Source organism: Urocampus carinirostris, chromosome 4 (genome assembly GCF_059441175.1).
Source record: "Urocampus carinirostris isolate Australia breed hairy pipefish chromosome 4, RoL_Ucar_1.0, whole genome shotgun sequence".
Taxonomy (NCBI): Eukaryota; Metazoa; Chordata; class Actinopteri; order Syngnathiformes; family Syngnathidae; genus Urocampus; species Urocampus carinirostris.
The window spans coordinates 43,276,041-43,300,035 of NC_142352.1; the positions used below are offsets into that span (position 1 = coordinate 43,276,041).

Consider the following 23,995-nt stretch of genomic DNA (forward strand, 5'->3'; position numbering starts at 1 on the left):
AGTGAGGTTTTACGCAGAGTAGTTTACCTTGCTCAGGAAATGAATTACAGTCTTTGGTGCTGCCAAGCAACTTCATTTAAAATTAAAGACAAAATGATACACAATGAACTAAAAAACGAAAACAACACACACACACACACAGATTACCTACATATATAGATATACGCATATAGACTGGTGACCCCATCTCCCACCGTATATATTTATATGTGTATCCTCCCTGACGGAATGTTTATAAGAAGCAGTCGACACTGAGAAGCCTTTAGCCATTAACAAATGTAAAGGGAAAAGTTAACTTTGTCACACATGCATAAATGAGAGAATTGCACACAATTAACTGACACCTCATCAAGCATAGGTACTAAATAATCTAACTCTACAATATACTGTATGTCCATATATGTGTGTGTATACTGAATATCACGTGGTTTGTTCAGGCTTGGGAAAATCCATACTATGTGAATTAATTTGCATCCTTTTCCTTACCTTAATAAAAGCCATGCCTGCGCACCTCGAAACATCCGAGAAACAAGTCCAAAGGAAATACATATACGGCTAGGGAAGGGCAAGGGAAAGGATTGTATTGCAGTTTCCGCAAACAGTACAAATACTGTAAGTAATAAATTTCACTAAATAGAAAGTGATTATCAAATATGAAGCAATACTTGCGCTTTGTACACTAGTTTATTCGGACAAACAAAAACTGTTCGCGACAGCAAAGCATGCCGTTTTTTTCTTGCATGATCAGAAAAAAAGGGAACCGACGACACACTGAAAAACACACCGCTATCGTCGACGCGTCACATCCGTGCAGGCTATGTGCATGTGTATAGTCACACATAGGATGCATCGAGCGATTGGAATTTCAAGTGCTGCAGACCAGTACATTAATAGTCTTGTATATAGTCATATATAAGTAGCAACGAGAACAATATGTAAGGCACTATGGTTGGGGACAGTTATACAATGCAGCGAGTCTTGAGACACACACGCTAAGAGCAACGTCTACACTTGGTTCGCTTTACACTTTTGCTCATGCAAGACCACATGCAGCGTGGAGGGACGACCCTATCTAAAATTTGCCAACACAGACGGACACTGAAAAAGTACAAATACTCGCGACGCGGTACGACACATCTTTAGACGACACCTGGCGATCTAGGTACTAGAGACTGGGATGGCTTTTACAAATGTGGATGCGTCACTTGCTCACGTAAGAAGGCAATATAGAAAAATAGCTGGGGTCAGGGTGCAACGTCCAACTATTCGACACCACCCCAATTATTTACCTGTTTTGAGGAGTATTCGTAGAAGATCCAATGCAAAGGTATATCAAATGTGCAAAACACATTAAGTGTGACTTGAATTACTCATTCATCCCATCATCCATACATTGTATCCTTCAGATTTGTTTTTGCCCAAATGATCTCGACATCGTTGTTTTTTTGTTGTTGTTTTTTTTAAAGCTCTAAGTTCAATTACACCCAAGTTGACATGATTCAAAAAATAGTCTGCTTTCTTTGTGGTTGTGCCATGGTTTTTGGAAATGAAAAACCATGTTGCTTGTGGTTTAAGACAGAATTTACCCCGTACACTTAGCCCTCGGGTAGTGAGAAGAGCACTTGGGCACCCGTGCTCAGATGTAAGGATACTGGTTTATTTTGGTGGGGCTGAGAGGGAAGCTGGCATAGGCCGGCGAGGCGATGTAGGAATGCGGGTGGAAGAGGGGCTTGAATTGGCTTTGGGGGTGCAAGGTGGGCGAGGGCAAAATCCGCGGGTTGATGCCGACTGTGACCTGATGCACGATGCCCGCCGGGTGGGATATGCCGTAGGCGGGCTGAAGGACGGGCCGCGGGCCGCCAGGGGAGGCCAGGAGGTGGGCAACGGGTGCCGCCGTGACCAGGGGACCAGAAGGGGGGTAGGACAACAAGGTGGGCTGGGAGTGCGGGTGCCCCCCAAGGTGGGCATGCCCTGCAGAATGGTTGGGACTGCCATGGGGTAGAGTGAACGCCGGCCCGTGTATGGTGGGAGGTATGAAAGCCTGCGGCCTGCGATGAGCAAAGTTGCTGTTCCATTCCTGGCAGCATGAAGTGAAATGTTGGACCTGTGAAAGACAAAGATCAGATTTCAATAAAACACGTTGTGCCTTTGTTTGCCACTAGATGGGACTGTATTCAATAATACACAATACTAAAATGCAGTAGGGAATATGGCCAAATCACACTGGTCCACCTAATTTACAAGTCATAGTCAAATGTGTTCCTACCACCACCACCACCATAATGGGTATAATTCACATTAAAAAGATGCCTCAATTGTAGGGCCTTCATTAGGTATAGCTATTTGGACAGCTAGCTCACTACAGAATGCTTGATGCATATTATCTAAACTCCACATAGAATCTCCGACTATTTGTTGTGATTTTCAAATAAAAAAAATTCTATCATTTATAAATTTCAAAATAAAATAAATTAACTGTTTCTGTAGATAAATACTTGAGCTGTCTCTAGACAAGTCACATTTATTTGTATAGCCCTTACAAAATGTCTCAAAAGACTGCACAGGCCACAATTACAACATCCCCTGAGCTGAAACCTGCATGCAGGCAGGAGAAAAACTCAAAACCATGAACATGAGAAAAGTAAGAAACCTTGAGACGGGGCCACACAAGAGATAAGCCCTTTTGCAGGATAACCAGGCTGTAATAGATGTTGCATTGGGTAACAATACACAAAGCGTAGTCAACATAAAAAAATTATCAAGGGTAATACGTCAAATTGTTCAGCGCTTTATATTCATACTCACAATGAATTGTGGTGTATATTGCCTAGTGAGTGAAGATCAATGTTCCCTGGTCTTCAGTGAGCATTGTAATCCTGACTACATTTATGCTCCCGAGACATATGGACACCCGTAGAAAATGACTAGATCCCAAAGTAGTGGACCAATCTGACATAACCACAGAATCAATAAATAAATTTGGATAAGAAAATAACACAATTTAGGAATTACTAATTTTTAAATTGAGGGAGAATTTTAGGGAACAAACCAGTACATATTTTGGACATCAGTTATTTTACGTGATAGCAATGATATATGATATCATGAAATATAAGACAGCTCAGGAATTATGGGATTATGCAAATTACCAGGAATGTTTTAGAAATAGGGTCGGCAACCTATGACACGCGTGCCAGCAGTTGCACCAGAGGGTTTAACCAGTGGCATGCGAGCGCACGGCAAAATAGTAGATTATATTTTGAAAATGCGCATTTTTACCTGAAATTTAGACATTTTCAGTTGCGCGGTGTGTTATTTAGAGGCTTTACGTTAGCGCCGCACCTCCTCTACTTCGTGAGTCAGTGTGTGTTTGCGCGGCGCCTCGCACAAGTGAGATCCGTGTTTTTATTTCAAGTTTTGATAATTACTGCAACAATATATCATGAATGGGATGGTAGCTGTCCATAACACTTGTTTTTTGATTGTAGTTCATTGTTAATGAAGAATGGTTGATTCTGGTTAATTCTTGTGGCAAAAAGTTGAAGTCATAGATGGCGACAGGCCTTTCCACTTGTTATTCACATTCATTTTTTAGTTGATTGATGAACAATAATAGTGGAAGATAAATTGGTCAGTCATACCAGTGTATTTCAACCAATTTCTTTTTTATTTCAAGTATTATTTTCTTCTTTTTATATACCAATGATCTGCTTACAAAGATATTGGCAGAATGGATCAGCAAAGAAAACGATTTTACAAAACTTCCGATTGATTTAAAATTACATCATATTGCCTTAGGAATCCAGTAGCAACCTTTCAAGTATTTGTTTTGCAAAGCTAAAGGTACACGCACCTGAATGAAATTCAATGATTAATATCTTACTTGTGTGATCTTGAGATAACCTTATGTAACTTAACTTGTTTTCAATCTGGTAAATCTCAACTGCAGTGAAACAACACGCTTTACTGGCACAAGATCATGAAGGTGTGAGTGCACAGAGTTCTATGTAACTTAGTGCATGATGCCTACAAGTTCTCACCTGCCCAAAGCCTAAGGCTGGCTGCTGGGGCTGGAATGAAGGGGTAATCTTTTGGGAACGATTGAGGAGAGAGGTGGAGTGGTGATGTTGTCGCCCAGAAGGGCCTCTCCCTTTGGACTGGTATGAAGATTCCAAAACTGAGCAAGAAGGGAGAGAGAAACAAAGGGAAGAGGATATCAATTTCTTGCAAGAGTATAATTCTTTGCCAAGACAGAGAAGCAAAAGAATGGCAATGCTAAAAGTAGATGACATTAAACAACAATTGAGCCAGGAAGGTTTATCACTTATCTGCTATTTTAGAAGTTTGATCAGCTCAGGATTTTCAACATGGGAGGCATCAGGCCTCTGAATGTGATCTCTCCGATTATAAATAGGCATGGTTGAGGGATCAAAGAGGAACCGGTAACTAAGCTCTTTCATGGAGCTTATAGTCAGAGCAGATCATCAGCTATAAATGAAGTTGGTAGCCCTGGAATAGCAAGCTGTGTCCTTTTATGTGGGGCTACAGTTGCTGCTTGGAAGTGAGACATGACTTTAGAATGAAAGGGGATATGACCGAATGATTTCTGTGAAGGATTTACATAGCAACCTTTCCTAGCCCCATCTAGAGAATATAAAAATAGTGTGTGTGTGTGTGTGTGTGTGTGTGTTGGGGGGGGGCTAGTTAAATAAACATTCTGTAAAAAACACATTAAGTCCCGCTGGCCACAGCTGTTATAAATCCTACTCATGGCGTGTGGAAAACTTTCATAACACATGAATTAATTTCATAATCAAACTCCTTTATTGATGAGTGCCAGTATGTTTTGAAAATTTCATTTGAAGAAAACCCCACGCACCATGTGTAGCTTTATGAAGCTCACACCCACGCAGATAAACAGGAGAGTCAGTTTGGAATTAGACTATTTGCAGGAAAAAAATATCAATTCATCCCAGAGATTGACTCAGACAAGTCATCCAGGTCACCCATAATCACCTGGGAGAACCACTGTAGCCGACTAAGATGGCGTAATCCAATGCCATGTGACCTGTAGAGCAGACAGTGACGGTGACTAGACTTTTGAGCTATCATGACCTAGCACTTGCTGCCTTCCAGTGCAGACTAGTAAGTAATCCTGGGTAGATTACACACTAAACTACGTCAACAAAAAGATCTGCATGAGTCAGTTCTACAAGGAACATCAAAATCAGTCTTGATTCATGTTTTAGTGAGCTACATATGGTCAGCGTTACCTGCATTACTAGGAGTTTCACGGACGCCCGTGTTGTTGTTCTGCACCCTCATTGGAGGCACCGCGGCAGTACGCACGGCTGGTTTGCTGGACTCGGTTTCCAGGGTGATGCATGTAGCGCGAGGCTTGCAGTTTTGATTGCCGTCTGTGATGTAACGCCGCTCAGGGAAGGGACTGTTATTGCCGTTGGAGGCAGGTGAAATGTCCACTGTGTCACACCCACTCTCTTGTTCGTCATCCGACATACTGCAGGCAGTAAGAAAGAAAAAAAACATGAGTGGTGATAGAGAATTTGTTTATTGAAATATGCCAAATAATGTAAAAGGAACTTTTTTAAGCGAAGCTGAACTTAGGCGTGCATTCCCAATTTCTATCTGGGACTTCAAAAGCAGGCAACAGCAGGGGAACAGCTATTTATTCAAAAGCATATTTTTTAAGCAGTTTGGCTTTTACAACTTTGCCAGCGGAAGAAAACTACAAAAAAGTGACATTATATGCTAGCTCTTTCATGCTAAAATAAGATACCTCATGGAGGAGTTGGTAGTTACGGCCGGCCGGATTGCATTGGCAGCCTTGCCAGTAACATTTATTGACCACTTACCTGTCAGCTTCATTAGAAAGTGTGCAAACCCAATTGTGAGACCACTCTTTTTTTTTTTTACTTAAAACCAAAGTCATGGACACCTTGTTTAAGAAAAATATGATAGCACCCACCAGCTCTCGGTGTGACCCTCTTCACCGTCATTTATTATTACTCTCACTGCACTTTTTATCACTGATGATGAGAAAGTGTAGGTTTTCACTCCAAATAAAAAAAATAACATTTTTGAACGCTTGAGTTCCATTCTAGGATACACACAACAAATAATGGTGAAATTTCCAAACTCTGAAACAGTTTCAGGAAAAGTATAAAGCAGAAAAACACTTTTCAATTTTCAGGTGGTGGTATTTTGTGACTCCCCATTTTGCATGTTTTCATGAGTTGGTAGTGGGAATGAATTCTTGATTTCTTTGTTACAACCACATAGTTCTTAAAAAAACTATAAATTATTCATTCAAGTGAGGTATAAAGAATATTGGAGAAAAATATGCATCGATAATTGTTTCATTATCAATACTTCCTGAATCATTAATCAAATTGTGAAGTCCCCATAGATTTGCACCCCTATCGATAGACTGCATTTAGCCTACCTATTGGGATGTTTGCAGGGTGACGTACTGGACTGCACAGAGGCCGAAGAGCTGGTGCTGAGTGTGCTTTCAGGGCTGCTGAGGGAACACACTCTCTCCATGCTGACTGTGCTCTGACATGCCTCGCAATCTGCACTTCCTTTACATCTGACACAGACACAAAAAGGAACACAACTGAGCCATAGCCCTTTTTTGGTAAAGGGACTTTGGACTGTAACTTTACTCACTCGCCCATTGAGTGCCTTTGTGCGCTCTCCTCTTCATCACTACTGATGCTGATGACACTGACACATGGACTAGTGAGTTCAGAGATCACCATGGCTTGCCTTTGCTCCTGCGTAATCGAAAGGTCCCCACAGCCCGGCTCAACTTTACAGCAGTTGTCGTCATCTTCCTCTTGCGCTTGCTCCGCTTCCTGCTCCTGTCTGACAGCATGGCCCTTTTCAGGGCATCTCGCTTCTTCCCCTTCTGCCTTTTCCACATTCTTTGCAGTATCAGCCATCTTTGGGGATTGGCATGGTAAGTTTTGGATATTTGTGATTTGGGGGAAGCTGCTGCCCCTGTGGGAAATACATATCGCCATTACATAATAAAAATAATATTCATAATAAAATCAAACCAGATCAATTTTGAATATTTTGGCTGATTTTTAAGGCGCTTCATAATTAGAAATGATTGGACAGATAATGGCAACCAAATGACATTACAACTAAAGGTCCTAAAAAAAATGATGGGTGAATAACTGGTCACTTAGAGGCACGCGATTGTACTCCGAGCAAACACTACTTTTACAAGACATGTTTACTGGAGTGTTGTTACAAATTGAAACAGGCATAAATACATAACTAAATGTATTGTTTGTGTGTGTCGCATTTTTTTTACAATACACAACAACAACAAAATTCTTGTACCATTGGGAGAAAATATTGCTCGTTTTAGGTTTTTTTTTTTACCTTCTTTTTTTAACATTTTTTTAAATCTAATTTTCTGGTAGCATGACAAAAAATATTTGAAAAATGATTAAAAAAATATCTAATATAACAATTGATTATTTTCTCATTTCAAGAATATATATATATCTTTTTATCATGACCAGAAAAATGAGATCTTATTAAAATGAGGTATATTAAGCAACATTGAATAGTAGCTGCTGTATAAGACAATGTTGCTTATTCCAAATTTATTTTACTTATTTTACTAGAAACTGTTTTTAAGGGTATTTTTTTTTAAAAGAAATTGAAATAACACTTTTTATATTGTGACACCTCAAACTAGAATTTTTTACACCGAGTTAGCAACGCTCACCCCTATGAAATTTTTACATGGCACGTGTAATTTACTCCTTCCATCAACAGAATCAGAAGTCTGGTTACCTTAAATAAATATTTTGCAGAAATCCTCAATTGGGATTCTTTGTATCTACTCGTTATAATTTCGTGGAATAGTGAAAGTCACACGACATACCTGTTAGTACAAGGCTTCGCTCTTTTGTTGGCAGCGGGCTGCGGCCACACCACATGTGCAACACCAATGTTGATTGGTTGGTGGGCCGGCATGGTCATTTGGTTGGTTAAGAACGGCTGAGGGTGGGCAATCATTGAGCTGTAATGGTTACCATGGGGACGCACTTTCCTGTGTTAAGAAAACAGAACATTGCGCATTGAGCCAAAAGCCTTTAGCACCATTACTGACAAAATGGTCTCAGTCCCAAAGGACACGCATATGACTCACCAATCATTAATATTCAAGGGAGAAAGCTTTCTGTGTCTTTGTTGCAGTGCAACCAAATCTCACATAATAGCAAAATGACTTAAGATAACAACACCCCTTACGCTACAAATTATCTGACAGTGGGTAACAAAATTGTTTACAAATATATGCATTTAGGTGCATGATTATAAAACATGACCCAGATTTAGCTTACCCCCAGTCACCAACTCTTGCTGGACCCGCCACCGTCTCAGATGCCAAAGTGGTTGATGGTGGAGGAACCTGCTGCCAAGTGGGCACCAAAATCTGCTGGGCTCGATTCGACCATGCCTATGTAAGTGCAAACAACGCAGAGACGTTAATGTCATCAGTGATCATCATCAAACACAATTTATCTCTTTCATAAAACCTCCACATTGATACAAATGTGGCTAGAGTACCTGTGTAATGACACCTGGTCTGATTTGGATGGAGGGCGCTTGAGTGACCAGAGGCACAGAGGCCTCCATTCGAACAGAGTAGCCAGCTGGTTTCACAGTGTTGGGTATTCCTGTATAAAATGCATAATTGGTTTACGGGTTATTTCTATGTTTGGAAAATGTAGTCTTGGACCCATTTCAATGGCAAACGGTTTTGAGATTAATTCTGATAGGAACTGAATGTACAAGCATTTTAACCGAGAGGAATCAAATTACATGTACCTAGTATGGTATAAATTGCATTACCGGTACCAGATGTACTGTGAACACGCATATACGTCATACCTTGAATGGTGGGTGGGCATAAAATGAGCGCTTGCTGAAATGAATCGTTGCCTCCAAACTGTCCACTTCCTGCTTGTAGTGGTAGTCCAGGGTGCAAAACTGAGGGGGCAGAGGGTGCCAATGCCTGAAAATAAAATAAATATACACATTTTAAAAAGGAGTGGAAGGATGATTGAACCAAATTAAATCATGTATTTATGTCTTTGGGTACAACTAATCTATTAACCTTATTTTCTTCTTTTTATATACCAATGATCTGCTTACAAAGATATATTATTACTCGGTTAGGTATTGATAAATTGAGTTTAACGTTAACGATTTGCATTAAACATGCAGTTTGTATCACACTGAATAGGTCTTTTAAGATTTAAGTGCCAACAAAAAATTGGATTTAAAATGCAAATGCCAACCTTGCATTGTGTTAAATCGGATATCTTTTGACAAATTTACTTATTTGGCTTTATAAAAATAGTTACATCTCGGGAGAGCTGTCGAATGATAAATTAATTCACCAAGTTAAATGACACGTGTTTTGCTAGCATCTCATGAAAGGAAAGTGTTAGGTATTAGATTTTCACTGCACAAAAACACATGTGTGCATTAAACTGTTGGGAAATTTGAAAACTGCTCCACTTGGTATGGATTCTAAGTAGTTACTACCTAACTCTGTCGAGGAAAATATGCAAAACAATTAATGTGCATTGTTATGAATAAAGTAGGGCATGTAACAGTAATATGAGTACCCCAGGTAGCACACTGTTATTTACATATATTTGACATGAAATTGAGACATTAAAATGTGAAAAAAATAAAGATGATTATGAAGGGAATTCATAATGTTGCCTTTCATATTATGCTTTATTGTTTTCTGGATAGCATTTATAGAACCCCTGATTTGTACATTTGCATTAGAAAAAGGACACTGACAAAAAATAGGGGTCAGCCCTTTATTTCTGCTCAGCAACAACAGATACGTTAGCGTTGCCATGACCTCGGCAACATGACGTGATTTTGTTGCCATGACAGCAGAGATACAACACCGTCAGATTGGCAAGTCTTCAATTTGTGGCAATAAGGCCAAAGAAATGTTAAACACGTTCAAACAAGATGCAGAGCAGAATATTTTTAACGTATTACCTTCATTTCCAATGCAGGGGTAAAACAACGCCAAATATTTTTGGATGGTTGCATGATTATTATAAAACCAGGACAATTATGTCACAGCACCACCTATTACCTAACCCCTGGGTCGTCAACCTGCGCATCAGAAGCCACATTTGGCTCTTAAGCGCTGCAGATTGGCTCCCTGGCGCTTTTCCAAAAATGTTACTATACAGAAAAAAATTGGGGAGGATATATATTTGTCTTTTAATAGGGTTTCTGTAGGACAAACATGACACAAGACTTTTAATGTTTTATAATGCTGTAAAATGTGTGGAATATTAACATTTCAACTACTTTGCCACATTTTTCCTCTGCTTGTTTTCTTCTCTAGCGTGTTTCCTGTGTTAGAACCAAGTGTAGCGGAAGCTCTGCTCCTTTAAAGGGAAAGCATCACAATATAACACAACCTCTCGCTACAACCCAATCTCAAAGCAGACGGCACATTAAATGGGTAAGAATACAATAATAGGCACTGTTCATGGTAACAAAGTAGCTGCTTTTAGTAAGTGACATGGTGTATTATTCTCCACAGCATGCGCTACATCCAATTGAGTCATAAAAATAATATGCTGATATATCTATGATAGATGTATACAGAATGTGTTGCATTCATATAACAGTCATATAAGTCATATAAGGCCTTCAATGTTTTTGCGTCTCCAGACCGAAAATGTTCTTTTTGTTCAATAAGGCTCTTTCAACGTTTTGGGTTGCTGGCCCCTGACCTAACACTAATTGTAAACGTGACTACTGTAAGAACAAGCTATTTGTTTGAATCAGAGTTTCGCATTTTAAGACTAGTGAACATGAGAGCTCCCATTACTTTTAGCTCCATTTTTAAAACGGAGACGTCTTCTAAGATTGGAATAAAAAATTTGCAAGATTTTTTGCAAGTGGTCAAAAAAATAAGGGACTGTTCTTAAAAGTAAAACAAACTAACTTAACTACTAGTAATTAGTAACACAGCAGGAAAATATTTTGGGTGTATCTAAAGATACACAGAGTGCACTTTTTAACTGATAAAACGTTCATGAATTTGTTGCGTGAGTTTTATTGTTTCATATAAATTAAAATCCTATTTGTCCAGACTGAAGTTTTGCCTATTTTGAAATCAACAGTAATACTTCAAACATATATTCAGCAACTCAACACATGCTTTAAATTAAACAATGTCATCTTTTTAGGGAGATGGTGAAAAATCAAAAAATCTATATATATATATATATATATATTGGCTTACATGAGGGTGGACAACAGTCATTTTGTTTAAGGGATGGGTGGCTGCAGCAGAAGGGGCCCCGGGTCTGACGAATGGTACCTTGCTTCTGTTGGCTGCCTCATATGTATTTGGACGGGTTGAGCAAATATCCATGATGTGGAAACATGACTTGACGCTGTGTTCAAGAAGTGAAAAAGTCCAATCAAATCTCAACCTCATCTGGTGTCTGCAGAAGTGATTTTGATTGAACTGACTGGTTGCTATGAGGGAAGTCGAGCATGTGTTGCATTGTCACAAAGGAGTGACTGAGAGCTTCGGAAGGGTTGATCCTCTCCTCTGCATCAATAAGCAACATTTTCCTCAGCAGACTCACAAACTCCCGGCGGTCGGCCTTCTCTGCAAGTAGGTCGCTGCCTTCCAGATTCATCACCAGATTCACCTGGAACACGACATTCAAATCATCTCTGCCTTTTTTGAATACATGTACACATAGTTTTTATCGTTTTGTGAAATTGTTTGAAAATGTCGATCCATACTTAAAAGAAACATGAAATAGAAACTGCTTGAAAGTTTCCTGTCTTCTAAGAATGACAAAAAAAATAAGATCAGATGAGAAATTATCACAAATCAGGAACACAATATGAATTAATACGAATATAACTTATTTTTAAACTTGGAAAATTATTTCCTATTTATGTTACATTTTGGAGAAATTTAGATTATGTGCCCACTTTCATGGCTAAAATCTGTATTCTGCCTTTGTATTCACTTCCATAGATTAGAAAAAAACAAAAAATAATTAATGAAGGGGCGTAAACGACAAATTGTATCATACAATCAATCGTCAGCTATTTGGATAAATTGGTTATATACAGTACCTTTTGAATAATAAACTGTCCAAATCTTTAGATTTACATATCAATTAATAAATTGTATGTTTTCCACAATTATATATTGACTGACTGCTCCATTTTAAAACACCTGGATTGAAATTGAAATGTTTTTACCTTATCCGTTTATTTAATCAAGAAAATAAACAGGTTAAAATTTTATTTAAATAACAATTTTAGTCTTTATCTGATGTCAAACTTTGAACAGAAATCAGAAGAGTTAAACATACATGCACTATGTCATCCAAACAGCTGAAGATGTACTTCCTTGCTTCCTTTGATTTCATCCCAGTCTCGGCCTCATGCTCATCTGTAGACTGTGGATGAAAAAATGTTTAGTAGGAGGATGTCAGTGGAGATCAAACTATGAAAAAAGCTTTCCGTTTTACTGTTTACCTTTATTCTCCAGACTGCATAAGGTGAGTCAGACTCTCTGCAAAAGAAACGCGTTGTTTTTGTCCCTGTATTCAGTAGATGTTCTCCAGGCAACCCTTGTGTTTGAGAAATGTAGCGAATCTATATGTGGAGGATTGGAGAGAGGAAACAAGACATGAATATACAATGCTTTTGTTCGTAGACCAGTAGTTATACAGTGCTAAAAAATGAAGACAGACAATATCATTTTAATATTTACACACAAGAAGCTGTGCTTAAGATTATTTAAAAGGTCGACAACATTATTCGGCTAAATCCCTGGCAACTAGAGTCAGTGGGTGCGGATTGTGTCCATCTGGGAATGGCATCTCACTCCTTGGCGACTGCAGATCATGTGAAATAGTTAAAACCAAATATTCTTGTGCCAAAATCTGACGGGTGTCCGGGTCTTTACATGTTAACTGTGATAACAAGGTCCCTCGTGCGCTAAATGCAAGATGCCTTGCTCTGTAATGATGGCTCTTTGGTGGCGCGTGACACACAAAACACACAGACACACAAATACACAGGTTTATGTGAGGAGGCCAGTGAGAAGCCTCACTGACGTCAATCACACTGAAGTGTTAAGGACAACAAGCACTACAAATTCAGCACAGCAAAGACGAATGGAGCCACACGGTGAGAGAAACGTGTCACACCATGTCAATCACTGTAGTGCCGGCAGAACCCTTAATATGCTAAAATCCTGTTATGTCAAACTATTTGCGTACGGCAAAAATGTAAATCAAACATTGCTAAATGATCAGCTCTTAAAGATTATATTTTAGAAGTGTAAAAACATCAGCGGGGAGCAAATTGTTTAAAAAATGAGTGGTTTCTGTGGGGAAAGTTAAAAAGCTGCAGCGAGGCTTTTAACTAAGACAAGAAAGTTTGATCACACTACCCCGATTTTAGCTAACCTGCATTGGCTCCCTGTTAGCTTAAGATGTGATTTTAAGGTTCTGTTGGTATTATACAAAATCATGCATGGACTTGCTCCCTCATATCGTTCGGATTTAATTTCCCCCTATGTTCCGGTCCGGAGCCTTCGTTCGAAAAACGCTGGTCTACTAGTGATCTCAAGAGCCAAGAAGAGATCAGCAGGCTCAAGAGCGTTCTCCATTGGGCCCCGGTGCTGTGGAATGCTCTTCCCCCTGAGATTCAATCTGCAACCTCAGTGGAAATGTTTACATCAGAGCTTAAAACACGTCTGTTCTATTGCATATGAATAACCTATATTTTATGTTGATATGTGTATTATTTGCCCTCATGTATGTTTTAGATGAGGGGATAGTCTCATAATAGTCTGTAGTTTGCAATATTCTTGGATCTGAGCAGCCTTTTGAGACTCTTTGTGATTAAGGGCTATACAAATAAACATGACTTGACTTTAAATTTAGCAAGGAATGAAAGTGCATATAGTGCACAGTGCATATAAAGCATAGGTTTTCCTCTCGCAACATCACAGATGGTGAGCTGTAGAAATTTAGCTAAAACATTCAGATCTAAAAGTTCACTGTAAGGACTGCGAATCGTTGTGCTAACATCAATTTATGTGTTTATCTTAGCTCAAAGCATTTGAGCCCGAGCTTGAAGGTTTGCCAGTTCTCGAAAACTAACAAGCAAAGAGTCAACGTTGTCAATGGAAAAACAGAAGTCTTAATTCATTTACAATATACGTGAAGCTATCTGGTCTCTCGGTCATAAATTCTCAAAATGTATATCTTGTCAGCATTGTGATTATGCAACATTTTCAGATTTTTTTTATTTCAATCAAATTATTGGTGTTCACGATTTATACGTCAAAAGATCCATGAAGTACAGATCAAAATTTAAAGAATTTAAAAGAGCAATCATTATATTTCCCATCCTTTTATCAAAACATACACATAAGAGACCATTTAGATTCAAAACAATTCAAGTAATCCCTTGTTTTTCGCAGGGGTTGTGTTCCAGAAAAGGCCTGCAATAGTCAAAACCCGAGAAGTACAATCATTTCTTTACTAATTAGATATTAGTAACATATAATTATATACAATTAAATGTATATGTGTATATATGTGTGTGTGTCTGTGTATATATATATATATATATATATATATATATATATATATATATATATAAAAGACTGTAACAAAGTAACAACTATAGATCTACAAATATACAAATAACACAGAATTGCAGATAAATGAATGAATAGTCGTTATTGTCATTTTACAATTGTACATGGAAATTTGAGAGCTTTTACTTTGAGTGTAAGAAAGCATCAGGGATCTTCAGATTGAGCCAGGTCCCTGTGATGCTTAAAATACAAACATAACAAATGTAGCGGTTTCGAATGGGTTTTAGCTCCAGGTCATTCAATTCATAGGTAATTGATCATCACTTTCGGTCTCTTCCCGGACACTAGAAAATTCCACGGAGCACGCGCCCAGTGATCAGCATTTCTTTGCGCTCTTCTGACTTTCTTCAGAGTCCAATTTAATTGATGAATTTATCTTTCATGTAACGAGACACTAAAACACTATCTGTAGCCGTGCTTTTCAGTTTGTTTTGGGTGGGTGGACACATTAACTTGTGTGCGACTCCGGCTGTTTGACCGACAGTATACACCAGCCTATCACAGTTGTGCTCACACACAGTCAAGACCACCCAACACAAACTCATAGCCCTCCTAAAAGCTTTCAAATAGCATGTGTTGTCTGCGGCAGAACAAATGCACAATGAAAATACGCAATGTGGCAAAACTGCGATAAGTAAAATGCAATAAAGCAAGGGAATATTATACATCTGATGAAACAAGGGACTTTGTCTCTTAAATTACATAGAAAACAACTTAAATATTTAAAAACTCTTAAAATTATGTTTTGAATTCTAAGCAGAAAGCTTGTATTATTAAATTTGAGAGCATTGGACACAAATACCTTACATTTACAACATAAGTATTTCACAGGCTTCGCTCAAGAAAGTAAAAACAAACTTAACCATAACAGAATACAAAGTGAGGAAGCTACGCAGGGAGAGTGTAATCAGAGAAGTCGTAGTTATAAATACACTTTGCTGTGTAAGATGGAACAAGACCACGGGAAGAACGACGGGTAAAAAACAAAACGTAAGGGGTAGCTCCTGCCAGATCCCCTCTACGGCAAATTGGTGACATCTAACACCAACAAGCAGCTGCCTGAACTTTGACCTTTTTATTTTTAAGTTGTGCATTCAATGAATATTAGCACAGGGGAATATAGAAATGACAACTGGTTCAATTGATTGTTATTTTTGCAAAAAGCTCCAAATTCCAAAACTAATGTACCGTAAATTCCGGACTATAAGCCGCTACTTTTTTCCTAAACTTTCAACCCTGCGGCTTATTCAGTGATGCGGGCAATTTATGTAATTTTTCTAACGGCCGCCAGCGGCGCTTGAGTACAAAAGGTATGATTTAGACCGGTGGAATATATGCGCCGAGGAAGACTGCAACTTCTTGGCTTGTGCATAAATTAAATTAGCGTAAACATACCCTTATCATGCAAAATGCAAAAAGAAAGGCACATCAAAAAATCCACCACCACCAACGGGTTCCATAAAGCCGGTCTGCTGGGTGACGGAGAGGAGGGCACAGAATCAGGAGTGGATGAGAGTTCCAGCGACGGTGACAGCGCGAATGAGGCTGCGGGAGCGTGGGACAACGTCTATATGACAAAGTTTCTTTCCGACACTGAGGAAGACGACTTTGATGGCTTCAGTTCTAAGGAGGAAGATGAGGACGGTTTACCGTGATTTTTACAAGTACGGTATGTTTTTTTAACAGACCCGATTACTGTGTTGCGAGCGTGTTGCTAGCGTGTTGCTACCATTAACTGTCCTGTCACAGACACTGTTTGGGATGATTAGTTATATTATTATTATTAAAGCTTTGAAAACTCTCTTGGTGTACCGTCTTTCTTTGTAAATATGTGTAACCATGTATAATATGTATTTGCAACTGTATATTTTTGTAATGTATTTATTTGTATTTATTTTGGACACTTATTCTGATATGTTTTGCACGGGCGAGTGAAAAAGAAAGGGCGGAACAGACGCGGGATGACGGGAAGTGGGGTAAAGGTGAGACCTGTTTGTGGACGCGGCGGACAATAGTGGATATATATTTTTTCCACCCTTACCTTTGGAAATGTACACTTTTTTCCTCTGCATCAAACCTTAAGTACCGGTATAATTTTCCGTTCATTATGCCGGCTGCGATTTTTGGACTGTGTACTTTAATGAAGGACATTCAGTTATAATCGCGGGACATAAAGTCGGGTTTGGGTTAATTTTGTGTTTGTGTTACATTTTTTGATGCGGCTTATATACAGGTGCGGCTTGTGTAAGTACAGAATCAGTTTTCCTCTTAAAATGTGGTGGGTGCGGCTTATAATCAGGTGCGCTCTATAGTCCGGAATTTACGGTACACAGTAAATAATAATGTAACAATCAGCAGCCTTTCCATTTGTTCTGTTCTCATACTTCAGGCTGATTTAAGAAGTCTCCATTTAGAGAGTGGTCACGATTCAAAGGAGGCAGATAGGTTATTGTTTTATATTTTTTTAACTTTGGGTATGAATTGTGATGTTTTTTATCTTTGAATTCCAATGAGAACGCATTGAAGTACTTGTTCTACCTAACTGGCAGATGGAAGAAGGCAGGCTTGTAGAGTTTTAGTTTCAAGAAGGTAATCGCAGCCATAGATGTATTAGCTTAAGTGTGCTTACATAGCATAAGATTCACACCACAGGACTGAAAAGAGATTTTGCTTACCAAAAAACTAATGGATGCCTTTTAAAAAGTAAAGAGTTACAACTTCTGCGACTGGCTGGAAACCAGTTCAGGGTGTCCGCTGGCCTCTGTCCAGAGATGCCTGGGATGGGCTCCAGCACCCATGCGACCCGAGTGAGGATAAGAGGCGCAGGAAATGGATAGATGGATGGACTTTCCTCTTTCTGTGACTGATTACACGCCCAATTAAATTTGGATTTCTATATCTATACTCATTTTGCAGTATTTATTTTGTACAGTGAGGTATTTGTAGCGTATTATGCTATTGATAATGATTGAAAAGGGTACTCAACGTTTTATAATATGTTATGGTAGACTTATGTTGAGTACTGTACATGTATGTAAAGCATTTAACAAAGTAACTAAATCCTTCTCAAAATAGCTATGAGGTTTCAAGCTTGTACGGTATTTTAGTCATGATATATTGTTAGGCAGCAGAGTGTTACATCTGACATCCCACGTGCTGTGATATTCGGTAAGCATGTTTACATCGAGATTCCACCTCCGTCTACTATTATGAAGAGTATTTCCATGATGCAGTGGGGCTCATAAACTGTCCTGTATTTCAGGTTTCTTCTCACCCTTCCGAATCATTCAATCATCTATTTTTGGCAACTTTATGTTCACTTGCAGAACAAGGCTTGAGAAGAAGGGGTCGTCTCCTTGTGAACGTGAGGATGCTCTCCTTCAGTATAACTAGAACAGCTTTATTACATGTTAATATACAAAATGAGATTTTCATTTTGAGACTTCAGACATTGACTAAAGTAAAATTGGTTTTATAGATATTGACTGATTTCTCCTTGCACAGAACAAGATCGAATTATTTTATTAATATGGTCATAAAAATGTTTCATGGGCTTTAGTGCAGTGTTGAAGGTAGCATCATGTGGGATAGAGTGTGGGACACAGAAGAAGCTTTGCAAGATGGCTTTGAGAGGATAGGGGGAAAGCGGCTCAGAGTAAGCCTTGATCAGTCTAGTACCCGGAAGACACCATCAGGGGTCTACTGGGAGGAGGAAAACTCATTTCTGCTTAGTCTCACAGACACAAGCTGACTGCTAAATCTAAGAATGTTTATCCGACCAAATGAAAAAATCTATACTTTTACAGAATATAATAAAATAATCCAACATATATTTCCATAACCTAAAAAAAATCAGATAAAAAGTCTTACGCGTGAAAAAGAAAACATGAAACGTTGCCGAGTGTCAGATTTTCAAAAAAGCCTCAACTGCAATATCAAAATCAAAACTAAGGAAAGAAGAAAAAAAACAGAAAGCTTGAAATGACAACAGTAATCCTGCCCAATATAGAAGTTTTGAAATGGGCGACAGTGTTCGAACTATTTTCAGCTTTACCTTATTGGGTCACACAACTATTAAGTTGCTTAATTTGGTCGAAAGTCCTTACAACACTAAAATACAAAATGCAAGATTATCAACTTTGAAAAAATATATGCAAGCAAAATGGCCAGGTGTTGCTGGGCCAATAGAAGATTGGATTTAGCTGCTTGGAGTGGTTGGTGGGCGGGAGCTGCAGTACACAATTTGGTCCCAAGATGGTAGTAGAGACACAATAGCAGACCACATGAAAGCACATGTTGATTGATTTTGTTGGTATTAGCTGGGGGTCCCTAGACACAAAACCTAGGTTAAGACACTTGGTGCTGAGGCCTTACGACAAATGTGTACATTTTCATGAAAATAGTTTCAGTCATTTCAGAGCCTATATATATCACACACACAAAAGCATCTCCAATCCCCCCTCCCCCAACCTACTTGCAAACACACACACACATATAAATCAAGACTCATAAATTAAGATAGATTAGATGCTGGAATATGGTTCATTCAAAAAATAAGGTGAATAGGTGTAGTAAAAAGACTCGTATCACAGACTGAAATTACATTTTTTAATTTAATATTTATTTTTCACATTTTTTTTCTTTTGCATATAAAAAAAAACAGTATGAGGGGGGATTAACAAATAAGCAATTCTCCAGGACTTAACAGTGGTCGACCGTGAAGTTTTTGGTCACTGAAGTGTGGAGACGAAACATTACTAGAAGTGGGCTGAATTGTTCAAGGGACGGTGAGGAGAATGACAGGCCTGAATGATTGGATGTTTTTGAGCACGTTACTTTAGAAAAGTAATGAATTATAGTTACTCACTACTTATAGTTACAAAAAGTAACTGAGTTAGTAACGGAATTCCTTTATAGTAAAAGTAACTAGTTACCAGGGAATGTAACTATTTCCGTAACTTTAAAAAGACGATGTCTGTCAAAGAATTTGGCATTTTTTTAGCAGTAGTTTAGTCAGTTGAATAGAGATGGACAGTTAGTTGCGTTATAATATATGGAATAGTTTTTGCATCTCAGCAGCAACAGATTTATCCAACACAGATATAAACAGTAAACAGTATAATAATGTTACAATCAGCAGTAGACAATATAAAGTGTGTTTAATAAATTAAATGGAAAAAAGGAACCAAAGAAAAAATACAATAACAAAAGGTAAAAAGGTAGACTTGAAAAAAAAAATTGTATAACTACATTAACACTGCAAAACACAGGGAAAAAAATTAAAACATTTATGAATCTATTTAAACATAAAATAAAAAACAATTTTAAACTTTTTTATGCTCAACCAATTAAAAGTGAACAACACAGATGCCTCAAAAATTCATATTGACCAGTTATAAGAGAAAAAGAAAAAGAAGGAACCAGCTGCTGATTGTTGGGAAGTGGTTCCTTTCGTTCACTTCTAAGAGCTGTTTTGTTTGCAAACGACACGAGTCGGGTGCGGTCATTCGACTTTTCTTAACATTAGTAAATACTATACTCAAAATTGCTATCTAACTATGTGGCTATTTAGAAGGGTGGCACGATCCAAAAATACGTGACGTAAAAAATTTAATGGGAGAGCGGGAAACGCGCCGCTAATAACGGCGTAAGGTTTGCGAGGGCACGCCGCCGTTGACGTTCTGCAGCTAAAGTAACGCACTGCTTTTGACCGTCAGTAACGTAACACCGATTACCCTGTTACTGAAAAAAAGGACGCTGTTACGCAACGGCGTTATTTATAATGGTATTATAACGAACGCCAGTGGCTCAGGAAGTAGAGCGCTTGTCTTGGGATCAAGAGATCGCAGTTCGAATCCCGGCTCCTCCGTGTTAAGTGTCCTTGGGTAAGGCACTGAACCCCTAATACCCCCAATAAGCAGGTTAGCGCCTTACATGGCTGCACGGCCGCTATTGGGAAATGTGAAGCACAATATAAAGCGCTTTGGGAAGTCTTGACTTGAAAAGCGCTATATAAATGCAGATCATTTCATTTCATTTCATATCATTTCCAACACCGGTGATTGTCTGAAACATCAGTTCAAAGAGTATGGAAGCATGACCACAGCTGGGAAAAATGTGTGACAGAGCAGGCAGACCAGATTGAGAAGAAAAAAAAAAACAAAGAGTAGATTTTATCTGTACTAGAAGTGCTTGTACCAAAAAATAAGAAAGCCATGCAGAAATGGTTGCTTACCTGATCATACTCCAATGCCCCGGGATAAAGTGGCCATCCCAGGAAAAGCTCAGCTATCACACAGCCTAAGGACCACATGTCTATGGCTTCACAAAACGGCAAACCCAAAATAATTTCTGGAGCCCTGAAGGAGAAAAAAAGAACATTACGTTCACAACACTGTATTCAAATCTGATCCTACTTAAGAAAAACTGACTCTACACAATCATGTCAAATAGCTCCGAGTGGAAAATAGATCACTTCCTAAATTTAGCCGGAGTGGCCATGCCTGAGCAAGCTCAGCCAGTAGGTTAGGAAGTTGGCCAGGCTTGGATGAGAGCTTGGACATTGGTAAATCTCATCCGACAGAAAAGCAGCATTAGTGTTTTTCATTTACACAGAGGCCAGTCATTAAATGAATTGGCAATAAGGCTCAAGAATCAAAATATGTTACACAGGCTGTTGGCTGCTTAACGCTCAATACAACGGCAGCAATGTAACAGAATTAAGAACGAAAAACAAAACTAGGTAAAAAAAAAAACGATCATGTGGTGAACTCAAAACTAGGTCAGTCAGAAACATAGTAACAAATACCAAAGGGAGTCAGGCCAACAATTTCTCATTCCATCAGAATTAAGTGAGGATTTACTGGAGGATAAAGCTAGAGTTTGGGTTGCAATAGGTGGGATGATCTGTATAGAAATACTGACAGTCAAAAATGACTAAGAGAATGTTGCCAGGAAAGTATACCATCCTGAGACACAAGGGTCATTGACTTCTGGTGAAACCAGAAGCATTTTCTATTCTGAAAATGCGCCATAAAATCAGAAGACCTACTTAATTCTGATGAGCACCATTAGTACTGTACAATTAGAAAGGTGAATATATTTAGTGCAATGTGCCAAAAAGATTTAGTATGCTATAAAAAAAATCATTAAATCAATATTTATTTTTACGCCAATTAAATCCCTACCCCCCAAAAAAACAGAACTATCTAGGGGTAAAATGCCATTCAAAATTAAATGCATTTTTTATGCTCCTCCAACAGTGCCATAAACACAGATTTGGGGAAAATGTTTCTATATAAAGTTAAATTAAATTAGTATAGTCAAAACTAGCTAATTTGTTTCTACTTATTACATCCCTCCTTGGATATATAATTGTTTTAGTTTGTACAAAATAATATAAGGACAAGAGTCATACTGAAGTTACTTCCCAGTCATTAATTTGAACAAACTTATGTCACACTTTTGTTTAGAGCACAAGGTTCAGGCAAAGTATTTTTTGTCTCAGCAGGTTCTCCCAAAAATAAATATTATTTAGTATGATTCAAAACAAAATTTTAGTTTGTCTAATACAGTTAATTATATGTGTGTTATACTTGTAATGGAGATTTGCTGTGAAATTATATGACCAACAAGCCAAATGTCGTCATAGTCGAGTGTCAGTCATGATATAGCACAACTATTTCAGTATCTCTTTACAGAACTTGAAGTGAGGCTGTTATCTCACACTCTAGAAATAGCTCCATCATCCTTCCGCCCAGATCCTTTTAGGAAAGAACAGTGTAATGCGGAATTTGATCCACAAATAAGGGCGGCGGCGCATGAGGGAAGTGTATTGTTGTTTTCTGTTTACACAAGTCTTGGAGTATATTGACATAAACCATAGGTGTACATAGGCACGGGTAGTAGAGGCTAACTCAAAAAACAACCTTGTAAAATGGTGATGTCCTAAATGAAGTGGGATTCATTTCTGCACATTTTTCACTAACTCTGTAATGATTAGTTTTTAATCATTCAGCATGAATAAGTAGAACACAGGAAGCAGTTGCACTTGATAAACCCAGGCCTTGGATTAAGGGTACAAGGCTTTGGCAATGTGCGACTAATGTAAACCTCTTAATGTGTTGACATGTAGCCAAAGTTACAGAAAGACTTTTTTCCCAGTTCATATAGACTTTGTCCCACTTGACACTGACGTGCAAGCATTAATAACAGTGTGAATAGAAAATCAATGGTATGACAACATATTTAATGCATACCTTGCTATGTCTCACCCCCGCTGATAGAATTGTGGAAAAGTATCCATTTTAAATCACCTATAACCTCCTAAGACCTGAGCTTCTTGTTTGATGTGCATTTATGTTCACGCATGTAGACGCCGCGTCCAAGAAAGTTAAACAGACAGGACTTTTGTAAAGAAGAAACTGGGTGAAAATTTGAAAAAAGTAAGCTGCATTAAGCTGAGAGTGAACCGTGAACCGTACCTGCTCTATAACTGCCACAATCGTGTTCGTCACTACTTTTTCAATTCCAGATGCACGATTGGTTTTACACAGACGCGTGTTAAAAATAAAAGCATTTAACTTTTAAAACAAACAATGAACAATTAATAATTGATTTGAATCTCCAGAACGTCATGTAACTGAATCGTTTCTTTCTGTACAGGCAGTCCACCACACATTTTTAGTCGTTTCACAGCGCAGGTCTTAAAAATTCAATCAAAATGGGTGATTGCAAGGTAAATCCCAGTTGAACTTGCTCGATGTTTACTATGTTCTTTAAGGATTAAATTGCCAAGATGTAACAAAAGAGCTTTGCACAATCTTGGACAGTACAGTACAGAGTACAAACAAGTTCAGGGACATGTTTTTCTGTCCTTGGCAAATCCTTGGTCTTGTGGTTGCCAACTAAAACACAGGACCTTAAATCATGACTTCCAAAGTGAAACATCCCAACTATTATTTAGGCTCATTGTCCTAACCCCACTCATTTGTTAAAAAAGATAAAAGTAATAACAGTGTGGAAAGTTAAGTTAGCCTTCCAGTTTCCATTTCCCCTCATGATTGTTAGTGCAAACCTTAGGCAATATAGGCAGGAAATTTTTTGTGAAACTGTTTTAATACTGGGTCATTGAAGTACGAGACGTTTTTTTTATTTCTGGCAGTAGGACCCAAATAAAGTATGTTAATTTGTTTTTTATTCGTATTATTATTGTTTACCTTTTCCCTATGAACCAAAAACAGGAGCCCA

At 38.4% G+C, this 23,995-nt stretch overlaps 1 protein-coding gene across 4 annotated transcripts in view; it reads right to left on the minus strand.

Moving 5' to 3' along the window:
* Window positions 1-665: 665 nt before the first annotated feature.
* Window positions 666-23,995, minus strand: part of LOC148367640 (homeodomain-interacting protein kinase 3-like) — a 36,587-nt gene continuing 13,257 nt past the window's right edge. For 3 of the 4 annotated variants that reach the window (XM_088334640.1, XM_088334636.1, XM_088334638.1), the window contains 15 exons: window positions 20,982-21,105; window positions 12,607-12,726; window positions 12,441-12,527; window positions 11,575-11,759; window positions 11,342-11,495; window positions 8,938-9,061; window positions 8,614-8,723; window positions 8,388-8,503; window positions 7,928-8,095; window positions 6,691-7,023; window positions 6,464-6,610; window positions 5,274-5,518; window positions 5,017-5,068; window positions 4,041-4,177; window positions 666-2,104 (listed from right to left, as the gene is read on the minus strand). In XM_088334640.1, coding sequence (XP_088190766.1) covers window positions 1,596-2,104; window positions 4,041-4,177; window positions 5,017-5,068; window positions 5,274-5,518; window positions 6,464-6,610; window positions 6,691-7,023; window positions 7,928-8,095; window positions 8,388-8,503; window positions 8,614-8,723; window positions 8,938-9,061; window positions 11,342-11,495; window positions 11,575-11,759; window positions 12,441-12,527; window positions 12,607-12,726; window positions 20,982-21,105 — 2,611 coding nt within the window. In that variant the 3' untranslated portion in view covers window positions 666-1,595. The remainder of the gene's footprint in view (window positions 2,105-4,040; window positions 4,178-5,016; window positions 5,069-5,273; window positions 5,519-6,463; window positions 6,611-6,690; window positions 7,024-7,927; window positions 8,096-8,387; window positions 8,504-8,613; window positions 8,724-8,937; window positions 9,062-11,341; window positions 11,496-11,574; window positions 11,760-12,440; window positions 12,528-12,606; window positions 12,727-20,981; window positions 21,106-23,995) is intronic. The other variant, XM_088334639.1, reaches the window with a different exon arrangement.